The sequence below is a fragment of the Gambusia affinis genome, linkage group LG20 (genome assembly GCF_019740435.1).
Source record: "Gambusia affinis linkage group LG20, SWU_Gaff_1.0, whole genome shotgun sequence".
Lineage (NCBI taxonomy): Eukaryota > Metazoa > Chordata > Actinopteri > Cyprinodontiformes > Poeciliidae > Gambusia > Gambusia affinis.
Genome location: NC_057887.1, coordinates 12818416 through 12840589, shown reverse-complemented (window position 1 = coordinate 12840589; position 22174 = coordinate 12818416). Strand labels below are relative to the sequence as shown.

Here is a 22174-nt window from a genome sequence, read left to right as displayed (position 1 = left end):
CACACCTTTGGTGTCAAACACAGACTGGTGCATAGCAGAAAACAGACATTAAACAGCTATTACCTCCAGCTGCTTCCACACCATCAGCGGGATGCAGCTTCTTCATTATGTTCAAACCAGTGCAAACATGGGAGAGAATGTTCTAGCACACGCCTTCATTTTTATCTTCACAGTTTCCGACTCGACAACAGAATCAGTGTCCTGCACAAGCGTTCATACCTATTGAACTTTTGTATATTTTGTCAGATTGTATATGTATTTTGTGTGGTGGGAATGCATTATGCTAAAGTGGAAAGGAGGAACACATGTGTTGAATTTATTATTTTTTTTAATCGTTTCATGGACATTCATTATAGAAAGAGATATGTACCGGCTGTTCTTGGGTGCAACCAAACTGTGACTGCCAGTAAAAAAGATTTATCTGTCCAACACTGGGACATCTGTCAAAGCATGGGACAACGTAGCCTCTTTCTGGTTCTCTTTCACTATTTCGCTCTGTCCCATTTGGACTGATACCAACAAACAGGAAGTAGGAGAGCGGACTGCTGCTATATAAATCTCATAATCTTTCTGTGGCACTCTGAGAGGCTTCACCGTACAGCAGATGTTTAGCATGATTAAAACTTTTTGTCTTGCTCATTAAGCCCCCTTCCCTTGGACAGATGATAGCTTCCTTTGCCAGGGGGCTGAGCCCACCTCTCTGTGCTGATTAAGAGCATAAATTCATCCCTAAATTCCAACTTCTGTCTATCTGATGTATTATAGTGTGGCAAATTATGCACTGACCAGATGCTAATTTAATGTGGATTATGAAATAGTTGCCCATAATTCGATTAGGTCTTTAACAAAAAGTTGTTTGTTTTTCATTACCAGGTTTGGTATTTTTGTCCAGTTTTGACTAATTTAAGAATTTTCTTCATCTCAGAGTTTTATCCAACTTTGACCAAAGTAAAATTGAGGCACACCAAGTGGGCATATAATTATGACCACCTCTCTAACATTGTGTTGATCACAGGCTGATGTTCACTCCTTCATCTTTATTGATGTGCTGAGATGCACTTGTTGAATTTTAACAATTTAAACCTTAACAAACTTACTCAAATCCTGACACGTTTTCCTCTTACCTGCTTCAAGCACATAATTGGTGAGTAAATAAGTGTCCCCTTGCAGCCTATGTAAAAATCCTATGCAGAATTGCAACTTATGAGGCTTTTTTCACATTTAGGAATGATTCATCTTGAGGATGACAAAATCTAGTGATAAGAAAAAATATGAAGCACTCATTTTCTATCACGACTATTTTGAAGTTGAGTTCATTCATCATCTTTAACGCCTCATTTTCCAGTTCAAGACATTTTATCCAAAGATTTTCAGAGTTACTTGGTACATGCAGAAGATTCATCAGATAAGAAACCGATTTGAGATCCAGGCCAGATGCCTTCAGGTGCTTTTGCTGGAAGTCTGACTTTACAGTAGTTGAAATGGCATACCGCTGATCTGTCACTGGTAGTTGTGTCCTATAAAATATAAGTACAAAATGATTGGAGAAAAATTTGATGCATTTGTGTAAAGATTTATAACTACGCATCAGTGTTTGACCTTGTGAAAAGTGGAGTCTCTTATAGACAGCTGAGGTTTTGAAGTTTTTCTCCAGCAGCTACAATTAGTTCCTGCAATGGATATTTTTGCAATTTTATTTTTGGAAGATTTTATGTACAGTGAAAAGAAAAACATTAATTCAAACCTTATGGTTTCCAGACATTTATTTCTTTGTTTCTCTCTTTCACTACACCATTTCAATCAAGTTGAGGTGTGCGCTTCTATTTGTCCATTCCAACAACTTGATTTAATTCCTTTTTTTACGCCATTTTGTCACGGATTTACTATTGTGATTTAGATCATTATCCTCTGTTATGACTATGACTTTTCTGTGATTGCAACATTTTTGCTTGCAGTTTTCTTCTTTGTTGCATCATTCATGTGTCCTCAGCTCATCTTACTGATTGCTCTACCATTGCAACTGGTGACCACTGTAGTTTTATGACCTAAGCCTCCTTTTAAAACCTACCATCTACATTACTGTAAACCTAACCTGCATTTATTGGTCTTCATGATCTTGTTTGTTCTTTAATGTTCTCTAACACACCTTAAGAGAACAGTTAGATTTATACTGAGAAGAAATGACTCGGGGATGGACTTTCTTCACTTATTTGGTGACTTCTGAGGGCATTTATGTCAGGTTAGCTTAGTAAAACACGCTGCATTGATTAGAGGGGTGTTGCCCATCTCCGGCAGTCGTTTGGCAAGACGTGGGGTAACGATTTTAAATTAATATTAACAAACAAAATTTTTTTGCTATTATTCCAGTTAGTATTTTTCAACAGCTATAATTAGAACAGTTATAAAAAAAATGCTTGTATCATTGATTCTTTCAGATAAGTTGGAAAAACAGATCATATTTGAAGCATATCCTACTTATTTATGCATCACAAATTCTAGTGCTGCACGGCTTATATACTATAGCATATTTTTAAAAACACTGGTAATCCTCCCTACTTCTGTGTGGCATTCCATTATTGTTTACATATTTCAGGCTTTAAAAAGAACATTAGAAAATTTTATCTTTGCTTTCTGAAGTATAACATAAATAATAGATATAAAATTTTTTGAACTGCATGCAAATATAACACCAAAAGATTATAAAAAAAAAAGACAAAACTGTGTACAGCTGTTCCTGTTATGATTAATTTAGATGTGATCGAAGCTATTTTTCTTGAGAGAAACAAACTTTGTTTTCTCAACATAACAAGCTGAAAAAGGTGTGGAAATAGGTGTTTACATCCAGTTTCATCATTCAGTATCACAGTTATCATTTTGCTTGTCAAAGATGGATGTTCCTACATGTGACATTTTCATCTTGAGTCAGCCAGCATCCATGACAAACATGTGCTCTGTTTAGTTTTCTTGTCATATAAAAAATGTTTTAGTTGTGATGTAGATCACAATTAAGCCCTTTTGATTTAAAAGAAAAGGTTTTATTGTAAGGAGAAAAAATATACCTCCTATCTTTCAAGCAAAAAGTTTGAAGCATTTTTGTCCTTGTTTCATTGATTACAGAATATAAACTTCTCTGTTTTATTATCATTTGATTTTGAGCTCTGAGTAAGTAGTAGTCAGAGAGAAAGTTTAATCAAATGCAATCTAATTTAGCCTATTTAGAAAGTGCATTTCTACTTAATAATACATACATTCCAATTGATCCTACTTATCAAATGTTGTATTAATTTCAGGTCTTTATTCAAAGTTTTCTTTTTAAAGAAACTGGGACCAGAAAATGGCCCTAGTATTTTTGGCTATAGTGGCTCAATGTGATTATTTATATGATATGCAAAGGCACATACATGACTTATCAGGATATTTGTGTGCACAATGCACTTTTCACTCAAAATGTAGGAAAAGATGTCTAGTTATAAGTACACTTTCTACCAATATTCAAAGATTATTGACTTAAAACAAGTTCCTGTATCTTGCAGAAAAGTTGCTTGTAAATCAGTTTTGTCTTATTTCGAGTGCACTAAGATATTTGCACCAGGAACTAAGACAAAAATACTTGGTAAGATTTTGTGTTTTTGCAGTGTAGCCCACACGTTAAATTCACAATAAAAAGCAATTTGACTTTGTTTTTTATAATGAAAGCAGTTACCAGTTAAATTAGAAACATTAAGTTCTTGATTATGTGAGGAAAATAATTGCTGTGATCATCTGTAGCTCAGGGACTGGACTAACTTCACCCTGTTTTGCTTTTCAGTTTCTGTATGATCCCAGAAGTAACAAACTCATCTCTTGCTTCATCTTCTCCTCTTGTCCTCTTTTTCTCTTGCCCTCCTTTCCCACCAAACGGAACCGCTGCCCTGTCAGACAAGTAACACCCCATACTTGTCTGGGTGTTTATCATGTGTGACTTGTCAGCCGTTTACCCTTTCCCTTCCTCTTTCTTGGTCCAGCTGCCTCATGCTCTCCTCCACACTGTGCCAGTTTCTATGCATTTTTTTGTTTGTTTGTTTGTATTCATCCGGTGACCACACACTGCAACATAAACACATAACTGTTACAAATTCCCAGATGGAAGTGAGCTGCATGTGAACATGTGTTTGTGTGTTAGCGGCCCAGTTTCAGACTGTTTGTGAGGAGAATGGCAATCAGAGTGTGGTTAATGATGACAGGTGGCCGGCTCCTACAGCATTTAATTAACGCTCTAATTTTCTGAGTTAGTCTCATGAAGGAAGTAAAACCTTGTGATGCTATGTTGTCCACAATAAGCATTCTGGAAAACAATCAACAATAATCTTAATTGCTCACTTGACTTTTTTCTTCGTTTATGCGTGGCTCATATATTCCCGCGACAGGTTGTCTTTATCATTTTTCAACACTTGCTGACGTGCTGGATGGATACTTCAGTTAATAAGGACACAAACACACAGCCCCTAATAGATTTTTGGCAGGAATTGTAGCTGCTGTTTCATCTGTTGACCTAAATTCCCATCTAATTTAGAAATAAACATTTTCTCTTTGTGTTTGATTACATTTTGCCTATATGTACGAGGACTTTCTCGTCTTATTTTTTCACCTCAGTAAGTAGCAAGGTTACACAGAAGAAGCTGGAAAAACAACAGACTGTAATAGATGTTGATTGGAGGCCATCGAAGTCACGCAACCCTTCACCAAGGCATCTGTGGGACTGTGTGAAAGTGGATTTGTGCAGCTTTTTTGGCATCCCTTCCAAGCCTTTGAAATACTCCTTTTAACCGCCATTGATTTTAGCTAATGAACCTTAGCGCTCCTGTCCTTCACTTTGCTGCAGCTGACAATGGTTGCTGTCAGCATGAGAGTCTGGAAGTATTTAGCACTCACTCCGCGAAACGAGTACAACAGCTTTGATGCCTTCTGCCAAATATAGCAACAGAGACAGGCTTTGATTATCAGATTAGAAAATGTAAAAATAAAATATGTTGTATGTCTCACAGCATGTTTTCTTTATTTTCTTTATTTTGCTGTTTTTCTAACAGCAGTGTCCAATCCGAGTCCTACACCAAACTGTGCTGCAAAGGTTTCTGCATAGATATCCTCAAGAAGCTATCCAAAACAATTAAGTTCTCCTTCGATCTCTACCTGGTCACCAACGGAAAGCATGGCAAACTGGTGCATGGGATTTGGAACGGGATGATTGGGGAGGTAAGTCTGAATGCTGACGCAGTTTTACATTAACAGGTTGGTAAACTGTGTTTTAAAAGGTCCCCCCAAAGACAAAAAATTGTTCCTTGATATGTATTGATCAAAAATGTTCATCGGTTATCCAGTATCTGCAATCTGCAGCTTTAGAACCAAATATGGCTTTTCATATCTTCAGTTGTGACTTCAAATAACTTTAACTAAAAATGCTAAGAAAAAAATTATCAGAAGAAAGGTAATTTAAATAATACAAGTTTAACGCTACTTCCCAAAGCATCTTCATGCAATATATTTTTAACATTTTCTCAAAGAACGACACTAAATATGAAAGGAGTATAATTTTCATGAAGTATTTCTTCAAATAGTAGGTTACCAAGTTTCTCCATTTCTGATATCATTTTTGTAAAAAAAAAAAAAAAAAAAAAAGAAACATTCATTAAGAAAATTTAATAAACCTATATAAAAAATCTTTAATTTAGAAATCTAAGCTAATTTCCAATAAGGAATAATATGATGATAATGACGAGAATAATAACAAGGATATTTACACAGTTTCTAACCTTAATTTAATTTTAAAAACACATCGTCATCACTTTTGCTTAAATTACACGAAGCTTTCATTCTTCGTCTGAGTTCATCCCAAATGCTGTTACACATACTTAAAGTAAAAAGGCTCTGAATATAATGCTACATGACTCACTGAGACCGAACGAATCTCTCTTCCATTTAGAGACTGTGTACTTGCCAAACTACATCAAACTAAGCACCAGCCAAATGTAAAACATTCTGAACAGATGTTCTGCAGCGAAGCCTTCACGCTTGTGTTTCTGTGCCCGAGGGTATTCAGCAAGTGTTACAGTATAATTGTGTTTGTGTGCAACATTTATAAAGCCACCTTGGATTTGAGCGATCTCGAGACGGAGCATTCAGCTCCTCCTTCATGCACAAATAATGAGACAAATCTGTTTCCCTTCAGACAGCTACTTTTCAGGTGCTAACACCTGAAAAGTGTTAGCACTTTTCAGTGCTTAGCGTGTTAGCGCTCTAATCCTTAGTCACATGAAGAATCTGTAAACTTAACTGGCTGCATGAATGAAATTTGAGAACCTTCCTGCTATGAGAAAACAAAATGACACTTTGTCACCCTAAGTAAAGACTGGTCATAAAATTAAAATAGAGTGTTTGTTTTAGGTACAGGAATTGCAGCTGGTCAGTTTCTCTCACACTCTTCCTCCAGTGGTTTTATTTTTGCTTTTTCCTCATCAGGTTTTCTACAGGCGTGCTGACATGGCCATCGGCTCTCTTACTATCAACGAGGAGCGCTCTGAAATCATTGACTTCTCTGTACCATTTGTGGAGACGGGAATAAGTGTCATGGTAGCGCGTAGCAACGGCACAGTATCGCCGTCTGCCTTTCTTGGTGAGAAATAGGTCTTCAACGTTTGTTTTGCATACTCCCCTGTTAACACCATCTTTCTAAGCCTTTTTTCAAGGATGGCTTAGTTACACTTGTTCTGTCTCTACAAGCCTTTCAGGAAACTTGTTGTTTTGCACTACTGGCTTCAAAAAACAACATGAGTAGCTTGGATTTTAGCAATCTCTTATTTAATTCTTGTTTGAAAATCAAAGTGTGTGGTTTTACTTTCTTTTCTTTTCTCTTAGAGCCCTACAGTCCAGCAGTTTGGGTCATGATGTTTGTGATGTGCCTGACCGTCGTGGCTGTGACTGTGTTTGTGTTTGAATATTTCAGCCCAGTGGGCTACAACCGCAGTCTGGTAAGCGCCAAAGGTGAGTTGTATTTATTTATTATTTTAGTTTCACATGTACAGTGGCTTTGAAGAGAATAAAAGGCCTCCTTTTTACATTTTTGTTGGTTTAGAATCACAATAATGTTTTTTTTTTTCCACAAATAAGGGCCTTGACAGAAGCCTGTGATTTTTGTATGATCAGTTGAATATTCAATACTTTATAGAATCACTTTTTTGTGTATGTCTTGTGTTTTTACCTACAAAAAACATAGGAAGTTGTATTTCCGTTTGTGTAAAGCATAAAAACAAATGCAGTAGTGTGTCTTCTGAACACCCAGAATGGACCGATGATAGGTTCTAATAACGATTGACATGTTAATGCACTGCCTAATTACGTCACAGGCTAAGCAACACATGCTGTTCTTCCTGCATTACAGGATGAGACAGTGGAAGGAAATTAACATGCTTTGATTATTTGACCACAACAGACCAGTTCTAGATCAGTTTTGCTTATGAGACATAGCGTATAGTCACTGAAGGCGGACATACATCATGGTGACAAAGGTCAAAGATCAATTTAACACAATCAGAACTAGGGTTCACATGCACACAGTTTGGATTATCAATTGGCCTTAACCACCATTCTCATTCAGATTATAATTTCATTCTGATTGAGCTGAATTTAATCAGGATATTCCAATTTGTGAGATTACATGACAAAATTGTCTTCCAATTGGTTGTTTATTTTGATTACTTATTGTCCATGTGTGCATCTTTCTGTTGTGGCTGTATGCTAACACACACTTATACTCCTCAGATCACCAAACTCCCGAAAAGTTTAAAAGTAAAAGTTCAGGGGGTTGGACATAAATGCTATGCACAGTTTTCATATTTTTTATTGTGAAATGTTTTGAAAGTCAAGTATAATTTCTCCTCTCAGTTTGTATTTACATTTTGCTACATATAAACATTGTTTTAAAAATACCCATCAAACACCTCAAAGCTTCTCAGTTTACATCACACCACATATGACACAGTAAGCCTGTGTAAGTGCAGTCTGCATGTCCTGCAATGGGTAGAGTTCCCAAACAAGATTTTTGTGAGAGAGCCAATCAATCCCAGAATGCAGCACTGGCAGACCATGCCCGTATCCAGGTCCGAAAGGTCATTTCCTTGTTTCAATTAGCAATCTTGGCTGCACTAATTGAAGTGTGATTGATGAAGGTGGTAACCTCTGTTGCTGTGCTTGAACAACAGTGGCACCACTGAAAATGGGCTGAGGCAGTGAAATTCCTCTCTTGTGTGGGGTTTTAAACGAGGGCATGGAAAGGTTCAGGATTACTTACACAGTGCACTGGACAACAATGATCAGGGAAAGTAACTAAAATGCAATGTTATCACTTCTACAATGAATCATTGTGAAAAATGCAGTTGCACTTAAGGATTCAGTGGAATATACACAATGCATATTTTAGGTATTTTAGGTATGATTTGCTCAGGCTTTTTTCTTTAATGTATATTTTAAGACATGCAGTGTTTCCTGTCACAAAATCTCATTTTTAATTGTTGAGAAACAATTAAAAATGTTGTTGAGAATGTATTAAAAGGCGCCTACTGATGATAATTTCATTTTATTTTACTTATGGGTTTAATTTTCTTTCATTTTAGCCAAAAGCAAGCATTGATCATCTTTTTAATTAATTTTTAATTAATTTTTAATTTTAATTAATCGTATATTTAATTAATGTTTTTGCACTGTCAAGGGCCTTATTGTTATTTGCATTTACAAAAACAAATCCACTTTCAGGCCAATTTAGAAATTAAGAATTCTCAGAATTAAAAACCCTTATACAGACTCTTTCTGGTTTTCTGAAATATTTGAATTTATGTCAAGTATTTTTGAGTCTGTTTTCACAATGTTTATTACATTTTTATTTTAAGAAGTACTCGTGGTTTTCATATGAGGAACCTAAGAGAAAAAAACTCAGGATGCAACTGGACATTCCAGATTTATTATTCAAACATTGACTCTCCACAATTTCCTTCCTCAGCTCCGGGTGGGCCGACGTTCACGATAGGGAAATCAGTGTGGCTGCTGTGGGGAATCGTCTTCAACAACTCCGTCCCCATTGAAAACCCCAAAGGAACCACCAGTAAAATCATGGTCCTGGTTTGGGCCTTCTTCGCTGTCATCTTCCTGGCTTCTTACACCGCCAACCTGGCTGCTTTCATGATCCAGGAACAATATATTGACACCGTGTCTGGCCTTTCTGACAAGAAGGTAAGGGGCAGAACACGCAACAGTTCAATAGTAGCAATTAGAAAGTTGGCAGTAATGCAACTGGGGTGTGTTTGTAATTCTTTGACACATAGTGAAAACATCCTAGGCTTTATCTACAGCTCATGCTGATGCATCGCGTCCTCTCCATGGTGTTTAAAATCCATCGCCTAATAGGCCGTGACCACAACCGAGCCAGTGGACTCACAGAAATCCTCTGAGATGGAATCCAGCAAAAGGATTTTGTCGTGAAAGCCTCTGTCCTTTTCCTTTCAGTGGGAAGCCCAGTGGTGTGAATGACTAATCAATTACTGCCGTCTGTCAGTATGGATGCTGTCTGAGTTTTAACTTGTTCTGTCAGTACTTTGGGTCTGTCCATCAATATTCCCCACTATGTGGTCTCCGTCTGCAGTGTATCTCACACTGTTGGAACAAGATTGTAAAATGTCAAATGATTTTTGAAAAATAGTAAGCCAAATAGAAGAGCAAGTCTCAGAGACATTCTTCATGGCTTGAATGTTTTCACACAAACATTCAACCTGGAAAGAGGTTCTAAAAGCTCTAATAAATAAAACCAAACATGAATAGGTGCTATTTAAAGCCGAGATACAACACAGCAAAGAGTTAGATTACATCTCACTGCTTTAAAGTACTATATAAAGGATAGTCCTGTTTTCTATGTACGTACATTTTTTATCATCAATAAATGTGTGTGTTTTTAAGTAAATTAACTGTATCAGTCCTACAAATTCTCTGTGCTGCTGACAAGTTGTTCAGCAACAAACTTATAATAAATTTAAATAAACTACTTATGCCTGAAGGCATTCATATATTTTTTAAAGATAGTTTTCTTTCCTTAAAAAGGGAATTAACTTTAAACTTCATATGAATGCATTTAAACCTGAACTCCACTGTGCAACAACAAATCACATAGGGTACCCACCACTAGGGGTTGTATAATTTGAATAATTTACAATCCTTTATTTAGATTTGTTTAAATAACCCAGGCATAATATGACAACACAAACAAAATTAATTACTAGAATTTTAGTTTAATAAGAACAATACAATCTGGTATAGCTCCAGTACACATAATGTGCTGTATGCAGTATTTAGCTATTACTAATATTTTAAGTCTAGTTTAAGTCTACATTTAAAAAGGTAGAATCACAACATTTTCAAATGTCCAAGTTTGCTAAAATTACTACAAGTTATACATAATACTTTAAGACCATACTGTAGTAACATATGCTAACACAGGGTAGTCATTAGATGGGGTAATCTAAATCCCCCAAAATAATTTCTGCTTATTTTTATAAAAATTTCTACAATAAAGACATTTTTTTTTTTTTTACTATTTGTACAGGCAGTTTTTTCTAATTGTCAGCATAAATATAAATGTGAGCCTCTGATCGGTCTTCTGTGTAGTATTTTAGTTGACTATTGGAGTTCCATCTGAAGAGTGATTATATATATTTAACACACGTGCTCACTCACAAACTCCCTGGTTGATTGGATCTATTCATTTTACTCAGCTCCAAAGGTCAGTGCAGTCACTAAGATGAATAGCTTCTTTCTGTTTGCGGTCTCATTGAGTTCCAACGAACATATTCCTGCTTCACTATGCTGAACGTCATGAAATGTGAACTTCTGCTGGATCACAACTTTTCAAACAAATACACATTGGCTGCTGTCGGGTTTAATCAGGTTGAGCTGAGTGAGAGCTTATCAGTCCATTTATTATGATTTGATGCTTATCCAACTGGTTTTTGAAGCAAACTTTACTTTGTTCATAAAAGGAAAAAACTGTTTTTGTTTCCCTCCCTCCATCCATCTCATCTTTTTGGTCAAGTCCTCTCTTTTTACTGTGCAGTGTTTTTTTATTTTTTATTTCTCTTTCATTCTCTTTCCTCGCCTCCAATTTTTCCATGTTGTTAATTTACTTTTCTTTCACTGTCTACTTTTGTCTTTCTATTTTTCCCCCAAAACTTTTTACTTGACACATCTTATACATTTTTTTATTAAATCATTTTGGCTTACAAAATTTTTTCCTGTGCTTTGCTGTCTTCTGCCATCATCCCCCTTCTCTGTCAGTTTTCTCTGCTCTGGATATTTTCCCAAAATGTGTAAAAATAGAGAGAGAAAAAAACTCAGGATGCAATCGATAAATGAAGATATCGTTGTGTTACACAATGACTAATATTGGTCAGTACTGATGCCAACATATTATGCATCCCTAATGACAACAACACTTCAATTTTCCACTTCACTGTTATGTACTGATGGTCGAACAATTTCAAAACCACCGACATACCTTGCAGTTTCTGGTTGCAAACTGATTACATGTGGAAGAGTTACAGACGTATGAATCCTGTTTTTTCTATTCTTTTCCTTTTCAATAATCTTCTTCTACCTCTCCCTTCATCTGCTGTGTCTCTGCAGTTTCAGAAACCACAGGAGCATTATCCTCCTTTTCGCTTCGGGACAGTTCCAAACGGGAGCACTGAGAGGAACATTCGCAGCAACTATCCCGATATGCACACACACATGATGAAATATAACCAGAAGGGGGTGGAAGAAGCTCTGGAGAGCCTCAAAACCGGGTAAAGATTTGTTCACACTATAAGCATAATTACTGCCTGGAAGCTATATTTAACTGATTCTTGTGACAGAAAAGGCATCAGATGACAAGGCGGCAATGATCATAATTTTGGTGACACAGCAGAGATTTGATGCACTTTGTATTTTACAACCTATTTTTGTTTTAGGCCAGTGTGATGGCTGTATTTTTAGATGCAGTCATATCTACTGCTATTTAATTTGTTGACTATAAAAAGCACTGTCAAGCAGTTGATGTTATCATCTCATTTTGAAAAAAGCTCTCAGATTCTGGATTCTTTGAGCCTTTCTATGTGCATGTACACACATAGCATATATATATAGATATATAAATATCTATATATATAGATAGAGAGAGATATATATCTCTCTCTATCTATATATATAGATAGATATATATATCTCTCTCTCTCTCTCTCTATATATATATATATATATATATATATATATATGTACATTGGGAGAACAAGGAGGAGTATTTGAAGATCACCAAGTCAAGATGTTGCGCATTTTAATGAAGCCCTACTTAAAAAGTATTTATTTCTGAGTGATTAAAATTATGCAGTCAGGTCGTTTTCTTTGTAATTTTCCCCCTACAAACATGTTTGTCAGCAAACTTTGCTCCAGTTTTGTAACCATCTATGTTTTTGTTGTTGTTTTTTTTTACACTAAACAACCTCGATATGTTACGAGTGCATTGTACACTTTTGAAATCCATTACACATAAGAGCTATTTTTGATCTATTTTTCTGCAGAAAACTAGATGCTTTCATCTACGATGCTGCTGTCTTGAATTACATGGCGGGTAAAGATGAGGGTTGCAAACTGGTAACCATTGGCAGTGGGAAAGTGTTTGCCACCACAGGATATGGCATTGCTTTGGAAAAAGACTCCCGCTGGAAACGACCAATTGACTTGGCATTGCTACAGTTTCTTGGAGATGGTAAGCTCCTTTCTATGCAAACTACAATGACCTGGTTTATATTTTATATCTATCGAGAAATAAAACTACACCTGCAATTCTAGACAAAATCTCAGCTCTCCCATTTTGACCATAACCATATGGTCTCAAATAATCCCAGCATATAATTAGAAATTGTGCAGTTCTTGAATTCAAAGTCTTTGCCCAACTGACTAGCCCTTCTTCTCAAGGATCACCGCCTCTTGATGAGTTGCTTCTGAAGAATTATCCATCAACCAAATAGACTTTGGTGAAAGGTGCACAAAGTCTTGTCACTTCAAGACAATTCTTGACAATTTAATCTATACATTATTCATTGTACAATCTTTCCCTGGGGGCAATATCACTATGTCATGACAGATATATTTCTATTTCAAAGTCAAGCCTTGAAGAAGCTTATATATAATGAAGTAGTACAGGGGCAAAAGGACAAGTTAATATGAGGTACCATCTGTGGTGCTTCTTTTATTTGCCAAAAATGTCTTCATTAAAACAAAGTAATGATTACTATTTTAAGTCAGGTAAAGTAACCAATTCAATTCTAAATCACAAACTTTAAATAATGTAAGATGTAAGGTGGAGCCTCAATAAATAAAACTTGTTTGTCCAGCACTTTTCTATACTTCATTGTACTGAACTCTAGGAAATATGCCTTCCAAACTGAGACCTGAAACACACTCAAACCATGTTTGCATAATGGCAGGTTGCATTATCGTGCTGAAAGAAACCACATCCAACAGCAAATACTGTCTTCATGAAAGGGTGAACATGGTCAGCAAAACTACATACCTAAGTGGTACATTTCAAAGTAACATCCACATGGAGGTTGGGACCCAAGGTTCAGTTCTGATGCTAATGTTCCTATTGTTGGTGTATTCAGCTGTTGGGAGAGCATCAGCAAAGGCTTCCTGACTGGGTTGCAGTTATGCAGCCTCATGCAAACTGTGATGCACTATCCAATATGATACTTTTGTATTAGAACCAGTATAAAGTTCTTTAACAATAGTAGTTTACTACTATTTGTTCAATGGTTGACTTTTGATGGGAATACCCTTTCTGATCTGGAGTTTGGGAAATATGCTGACTCAATTATTCGCCATCATCATTTGGTTCTTGTCAAGCTCACTCAAATCCTCACTCTTGTACATTTTACTTCTTCTGAAACATCAACGTTCAGAACAAAATATTCACTTACTGTCTCATATTTCTCAACCACCAACAGATGCCTTGATTAATCAAGGTAATGATAATTCATGAAGAAGAATCATCATAATTGTCACTGGCTGTAAAGTTATTGTTGATTGATGTATAATTAATTTGGTAGTTACCAGTTTATAAAACCACCTTAATCTAAACTCAAATGCACAACTCCAAACAAAGCATACACATCACGTCACTATTTAAGGAAAACAAATTAAGTCCAAATGCAAAACGTTGGAGAAACCAATTACAACCCCAAAAACCTAAAATACTGTATATACAAAATCCCTTTACATGCAAAATTGGTCTACTGGCTCTTGACCCTGTGGTAAACTGTTGATAGGAATAGTGCCTCTGAGATTTGACGCAAATTAGCTAAAGTCTGGTATGCAAGACTACTTACAAATGCTCTGTCAGTTCAGATATTTCTTTTAAACTTCTGCTGTGTTTAATAAAACCTACGGATTCTTCTTGTGAAATGTGTTGATTTCTATTCGTCCGTGGGTTTAGGATGCACAACTCTAGTTGCTGGCTAAGGATTTATGGGTTTCTGGCATCAGTCTAGATTAATGACTGCTGGATCAGCTGCAATTTGACCTAAACTAGAAGAGTCAATATTTTAAAACAGCAGGAAGTGCCCACAGTAGGACTTTCTCCTTAAATATTCACAAAATCTGCAGGAACACACCAACACACCAGCTAAGATAGCTGCTGGTATATAGTTAATTTCCTTTATCCACTGAGAGCCAAATCTAAGCCTTCACAACCACAGTCACATTGGGGGTCTTTTCACTAAACCTGTCCAAGTGCTAAACTGGTACTACTGCTTGCTTAGCATTTGATCTGTTTCCACCACCAAAACCACCAACACTTGCTACAGAAAACTGATGATGCCTTACGACTAAGTCTTAGTTGGGTTAGAAAAAATAACAGCTAGCAAGGTAACAAAGGCTTTTGGAGAAACCTCATCAAAACAATTCCTAAGTTAATTTCCTCGGTAATTTTATTGATAGCAAGATTAAAAAATTAAACAAGCAAGTCCAAGTTTTAACAATAATAAAAACTGGATTTAAACTACCTAAATGTTTGTCATCTTGATGTTGTTTGCTGTGATATCAACATCTTACTTGATTATTGATTGCCTTGATAAAATATTCATACCGCTTAAACTTTTTCACATTTTTGTAACATAAAATGTTTTCACCCATTATGTTTTAATAGGAATAGAAATGTAATGGAGATGCTCACAACCTGACTAGATCTGAACCACACATTATAACTGACTAGAGCGAGACTTGACAATGAAGAAAGGGTTTTAGGGGCTTTTCTCTAAAAGAAACTATGGAAGAAAAACATAGTTTTGCTAGAAAATGTGCATAAAAATTGCTTTTGGCAAGCTTCAACCATTGATTTAAAACAAACAACCACTGTAATGAAATACTTTGAAATACAGGGGAATAAATTGTTATGTAAAGATATAGTGGTGCAGTAAAGAAAGGGCAATCCCTTGACTTCTTTTTAGGTTATTTCCTTTGCCCCTTTGCTCCTGTGCTCTGTGACGTGTGAAAGATAAGGGCAGTTGCGCATCCTCCTTTCAGTGGGATCAAGAAATGGTCCAGATAATCCTCTGCTGAATTAACCTCTTTCTTCTGGCAACAAACCTCCTACAAAGGGAGGGTTAACACCAAAATTAACTTTACTTTTTCATCCAATTCAAAAGATCTTCAAGATCTCTGAAAGGTTTTAATTTATCTCAGTTTCAGTTTTCGAGGGGTTTGAATTGAGATTTTGCAATTCTAGTGCAACACCATCTATTTTTCTAAAAGGCATTATATTTACCTTTCAAACAAATAATATCTAAATATACTAAATATAATTTGTGACTGTTGTTTATGCCCTATTTTAGTCTTACTACCTTCATGTCATTTTCATATGTTAGCACTTTTTGTGAGCTGTGCCTGAGAAATGTGATAGTGTTTGTTACAGTTTAGGATTATCTGTAGTACAACAAAACAGATTGAGGACACATGCACATTCTGTGAATTGGTATCAATTGAAGTCAAATCCCAGCCTGACAGATAAAAAAAAAATACATCAAAAAAACCAGTTACTTACAGAAATATTTATACAATATTTGTTATCTTTGTTTCTTATTTATCACATGATCTTTAGTAGAAAATTTTGTTTTCTCAAGATAGTAAAATTGCAAATTTCCCTCAAAGAACCAGAATGTGTATTATTGGGACTTAGTGTGAGAACAACACAAAGTACTCCATAATTTAGAAGTGGAAAAGAAATGGACAGTAGATATTCAACATTTTGTTTTACTATCATTTATTTGCCCAAGACACAACATGCATTGCACCACAGGGCCACCCCCAACCTGCACACAAATATCAAACACATGCTCTGGCCCCCAGGGCATGGGGAAGAGCAGCAGGAAGAAGCAGTAGAGGAAAGGCGGTCCAGCGCACCAAAGACAGGGCACCCTACCAACCCCACATCACAAACCCAGAGGCATCCAAGCATGCCAGCAGTACACACACACACACCCAAACACACACCCACCAGAGGGCCAGTTCACCCCTCTTGCCCCCCACCAATATTAACATCAATAGTACTAGGCCTTTCCCATCTTCTGTATAAATGTATTACACCAGCAAAACTGCTTTAATTTCTATGCTGAAGAAGAAATATTCCCATTATAGACAAACACACATTCAATACATGTTTTATAATAGACATTAGTAACTTTCAGTCATCAGAATTTGGGATGTGCATATTATCATCATCATCACTTTCTGAAAGTTCTGACTGTTATTTCACCCCTTCCCCCTCTCATTTCTAATCCTTCAGGAGACACAGAACGCCTGGAGACGGTTTGGCTTTCTGGTATCTGCCAGAATGAGAAAAACGAGGTGATGAGCAGCAAGTTAGACATTGACAACATGGCTGGTGTCTTCTACATGCTTCTGGTAGCTATGGGCCTCAGTCTGCTGGTCTTCGCCTGGGAACACCTGCTGTATTGGAAGTTGCGGCACTCTCTCCATAAGTCTCATAAACTTGACTTCTTGTTGGCCATAAGCAGGGTAAGGCTTTTGTAAAAAATAGAACCCCCCCCCAAAAAAAATAAAAAAATCTAGAGTAGCTTATTCATGCTCTGTTTGTGTAGAACTGGGTCAAGAGACCGACTAAGTAGTTAGATGGCCAGCAGTCCTACTTTAATTGAATCAGTTGCATAACGTTTTGTAGAGATATTTAAAGACTGTTTTAATAATTCTTATTTTTAGGGTTATATTACATGCACAGTTTTTTTTATTCAAAGTCAGATTAATTATAATCAGTGGGTGCATCTAATAGTAGGGTGTTGACTGGAGAACTTCAATAGTAGCCGAAGTACTCAGCCCAACACCACACATTGAAAAGCTTCTGTAATCTTGTTAATTTAGCTTTTAGATTTGAAAGCTATTGCTGTAGTTAGCATAAATTAGTTCTTTATACATTTATTTAAGGATGTGGCTGTGAGGGCAAAAAAGACTGATTGAAGGCATAACGAGAAATCTCTAATGGATGGTCTTCTTGAGTATATAATTATACCACTGCGCTGGGATTTGATCAGATTTCTAAAGAAATTGCTGTCATTAGTTCCTAATGAGCAGCTCTAACTCCAAATTAAATGTGGTCCTTTTTGGATATCTCTGCCTGCTGTAACCAGAGAAAAGTCAAGGGATTTTGTTTTTGTTAATTCAAAATGACTTGGTTTCTGGAGCTGAGTTAAGGCTTGTTTCTTTTGTGGATTTTCTGGGGCAATCCAAATGGTTTGATCAGCATTTTTCTGTTCTTGGAGAATGCACAGTAAATTATTGCCTTAAACATGCCTCAGCAACAAAGTGATTCATTGGAAAAATCCAGGGTTTTTTGTTAGGGGGTGACTGTTTCAGATGCACCAGTTGCTTAGAATTCTGCCTGTGAAATTCTGAATTTTGGAATGCTTAGCTGGTTGGTTTGAAATAATTTACATATCCTATTTACTTTGTTCTACTTCTATTTCATAACTAAAATGTTCTATGCTTGTCTTACATACCACACCAGGGTATTTACAGTTGCTTCAAAGGAGTAGAAGATCCAGGACGTTCATCTGGTTTGGCCAAACCTGATCTGACCTCCAACTATGCTCAAGCAAACATGCTAAAAATGCTTCGCACTGCCAAGGATCTGGTCTCCACTGCGAATGTTGAGAGCTCCCTGGACAATGCTACCAAAACCATAGAGCAATTGACTCGTCATGGTAGTAGTATGCCTGTTCGTGTCCCTCAAGTCACCACTGAGGCCGTTCCGGGGGGATTTGCTTATGTTGCTGAAAATCACTGCTCCATTCCTCAGGGGTCCCTCACACCACCTCTAACTGGCATTACCTCTTTGAAACAACACAGGGGTGTAAGTAGACCAACACCACTGCGCTACACACTTCCAACTCGTTCAACATCGTGTCTGTATGACAGGCCACTTCCTGTGTCCAGTTTGAGCACCCCTCACCTGGCTGTAGGGGAGACACTCCCTCATCAGCACCCACACTACTACCAGACTACAGGGAGGGTTTATGTAGACTCCCATTCTCACTCCCCTTACATTACCTACTCAGAACTCCAACTACCTGACATTTACACATCTCATCCAGTCTCTTTACCCCAAAACCAACATATCCAATTGGGCCTTTCACAACCAAAAAGGAGGTCCAAGAGTTTTCAGTGTGAGAATGGGGAAGTGGAAAGGAGAAAACATGGGGATCAGGGTAAGTGTGACAAAAGCACTATCAGTCTGACTGAACTTAAAGCCAATCACCTCCAAGAGAATCATATCTCTGCCCCAAGTGTTGACAATGTTTACTCAGGAGAGGGGATGTGTCCCCGGGTGGAGAATTATAGCTCTTGGCCTCCAGAGGACCTTGTGCTGAGGGGTCGGCGGAGGCACCGCCGACCCTCTTTTCTTAAAGCAACTTGGGGCAACGACCAAATTCATCATCTTGATGAATCACAGTCTTCTTTATCCAGCCAATCACCTTCAACCTTGCCAGACCTGTTTCCATGCATTGTTACTCCTACAACATCTGCCAAGCCTTACAATCCTGCCCATGTTCGAAATAACTTGTGCCTCCCAAGGAACCAGGCCTACCTCCATATAAGGGAGGACCAGAGGAGGCCAAACGGACGAAAGGGCCAGAGGCTGCGCTACTCCCAATCCACCCACCTCCCAACATATGGAGAAGCAGTTCGAAATGGAAATGGTTTAGGGCGGGGTATGGTCCGCAGAGCCACAAGCCTGCTCAGCCGACAGTACACACACTATCTGAACTCATACCCCGGTCTCCCAATCTATCACAGTCCACTGGACCTCCAGCATCACAGCCAGAGTTCCAGCCCAGTATGCCAGCTGTTGGCCTGTGGTGGTGGACGATGTGGTGGACAGCGGACACTGCTGTATCAAGACAATGTGTATGGAGCGTATGGGGCCTATCAGGGACCCCAGCCTGGCTCAGAAGCCCAGCTAGGGCAAGGAGGAACAGGACAGCCTGTTGGGAGTCCTTGTGTACTTCGGCCTTGGCGACGAGTTTCCAGTCTAGAATCCGAAGTCTGATTGACAACCTTATGGATGAAAACTGTGGAGATACAAAAGATGAGAATAATAAATGTTACAACTTTGGGAAGTTTTTTGTTGTTAGATTTACAGTTATGTTGATTTTAATTGTGTCATTGTGTGGTAAAGAATAGTAATTCAGGTCAGACTCTTGAAAAAAGACTTTCACCAATCTATCCTTGATAAAGTTGTGGAAAGCTGGGTTTGACTGATTTAACTCAGTGGCTGCTTTCCCACAAAAGTGTTCATCTTTCACAGGAGACCATGCTATTGACAAGTGGTTAAACTGTAAATTGAGATTTATTGCAGTGTGTGTGTGTTTAAATTTTTATTGTGTGGATTGCTGAAATTCAACATTGATTATTGTCTGGAAGACAAACTGTTTACATCTGGACAGGAGCGTTGGATAGGCAGCCATCACTAGTCACTAGACATCTAAAACATAGCTATGATGTAGATGTGAAGTGTTTATTTATGACATGAGGTCATCAGTACTAATTTTTAAAAGGCATAAAAGCACACCAGTTTTCTGAAGCAAATATAATCAGTCCAAGTCATAATGATGAGTCACAGGAAGCAGCTACTTTGTGAAAGCAGTCCACAACAACATGATCTGCAAAATGATTGCCGGATTAGAACAGCATTGACCAGCACTAGGTGTCTTAACCCACGGATTTCATCCTCACTGTATCTAAGTGTGAGGCTTCAACAGCACACAAGCCTCACGTTGAATAAATTCTGTATTCTAAGTACTATAATCGCATAGTTGAATGTGTTATTTGAGGCTGGTTAATGTAATATTCATGTATTCCACATATAGGACTTTATAATCACCCTTTTTTTCTAAACACACCTCTGGCACAAAAAAAAAAAAAATCTGTTTAAAAACTGCTGTAAGTTTATGGAAGCTTTTGGTACTACTTTATTAATAACATCAGTTAAGCAGTGATCTTTTCCCACTTTCCCACTCTTTTATATTTCCTCTTCATTCCTCTTTTTACCATCCACTCAAAGTGTTTATTAAAAAATGAGGTAAGTGAAAACGATTATAGTATCTATATTACCAGGCTTCTACACCCTGTAATTATCCACAAAGACCAATTAAAGAGTCTTTTTTGATGAACATATGTGTGTCTTTTTCTATAGCCTTAAGCTTCTTTTCTGTGTAAAGTACATGTAAAAAAATAAATCATTGTTTTTTTAGGGGTTGGGGGGGCCGGGGGGTTGTCTTTTCCTGTTGGGAGGCTTTTAAAAATCTTGGTGGGATTTTTCTCTTAGGATAGTTTTCTGAAATGTCACATTTGTCATGATAAGTTGTTTGTAGGTGGACCCAAATGCGGTAGAAAGGAAGAATTGATGTGAATGTTTAATGAAAAAGGTGATCATCAAAAACTTACAAAATCCACAGGGAGACAGAGCAGGCCATAAACACAAGAATTCAGGAACAAAAAGCCAGTATGAGAACATATGAAGACAACAGAAAATAACAGGGTTTAACAGTAGGAACCAGCAAGGAGTGTGAGCAAGAAGAGGGTTTAAATACTGGTAGGGTCACTCATGGTAAATGGCAAAAACAGAGAGATTCTGGCAAACATAGTGATGGCAGACGAAAACAAGTGCTTGTGGACAAATTTAAACTTATGAACCCTGACTGTGCTAAGGTCAAGAAGTTATAAAAGACAACGTTTTATGGATACACCACTTGTACAACAGAAAATTGAGGTTGGGTATAATGAATTCCAGGAGGAGTTGTCTACAAGTCATCAGAAGGAATGTAGGGTACATCCCCTTTTTGCATGGTGACACCTTGAGATCCCCAGACGCTCATTGGAATGTCTGGGGATCATTCCAATTGCCCTTAAGGGCACCCATTGCCCTTAGAATAAAGTCTTCGATAAAATAAGATGATCGTCTCATCTTTCCTGAAGTCAATTGATCACACACAGTAACTGACTTTATATTGTGTTACTTTGTTCAGTTTGAGTATGCTCCTCTTTTATTACAGGAACTACTGAAGTGTCAATAGGAATAAGGACATGGTACTCTAGTTTTGTTTGATACTAAAGTTAAAATAAGTTGTGCAATAGACAAAAATAAATGTGAATAATAAATGAAGAACAGTATTTGGTCACTGACCCAATACTCGTTCTCTGATCTTGTCATATGGAGGTCAGTCGCCTGCTGTAGCCTTCTGGGGTCATCCTCTGACTAACACAAGCACACAACACAAACAGACCAACTTTCAATTTGATAATTATGGTAAACCTGAGAGAGTTTGGGTTGGGTATGATGAGTCTTACAGATTTTTAAGCAACATCCACCTGAAGAAAATTTAGATAGACTAGGATTTTTACTTGAAGGTGACCGGTTGCAACAGCAATTACTCTCTACCACTCTTTCTCTCTCTCTTTCTCTCTCCCTTTCTCTGTGTGTAGCGATGATGAGATAAGACTCCATTCAGGAGAGCAGATGAGTAATGTTACAGAGACCAAACACTGAGCGCTT

General features: G+C 37.4%; 1 protein-coding gene across 1 annotated transcript in view; it reads left to right on the top strand.

Moving 5' to 3' along the window:
* The window catches only part of LOC122822841 (glutamate receptor ionotropic, NMDA 2C-like), a 53191-nt gene extending 32449 nt beyond the window's left edge, over positions 1–20742 (top strand). Inside the window, exons 9-16 of the mRNA XM_044101805.1 lie at positions 5067–5232; positions 6496–6649; positions 6892–7017; positions 9029–9258; positions 11698–11858; positions 12630–12817; positions 16892–17124; positions 18128–20742. Of these exons, the coding sequence (XP_043957740.1) occupies positions 5067–5232; positions 6496–6649; positions 6892–7017; positions 9029–9258; positions 11698–11858; positions 12630–12817; positions 16892–17124; positions 18128–19669 (2800 nt within the window). The 3' untranslated portion in view covers positions 19670–20742. The remainder of the gene's footprint in view (positions 1–5066; positions 5233–6495; positions 6650–6891; positions 7018–9028; positions 9259–11697; positions 11859–12629; positions 12818–16891; positions 17125–18127) is intronic.
* Positions 20743–22174: the final 1432 nt, after the last annotated feature.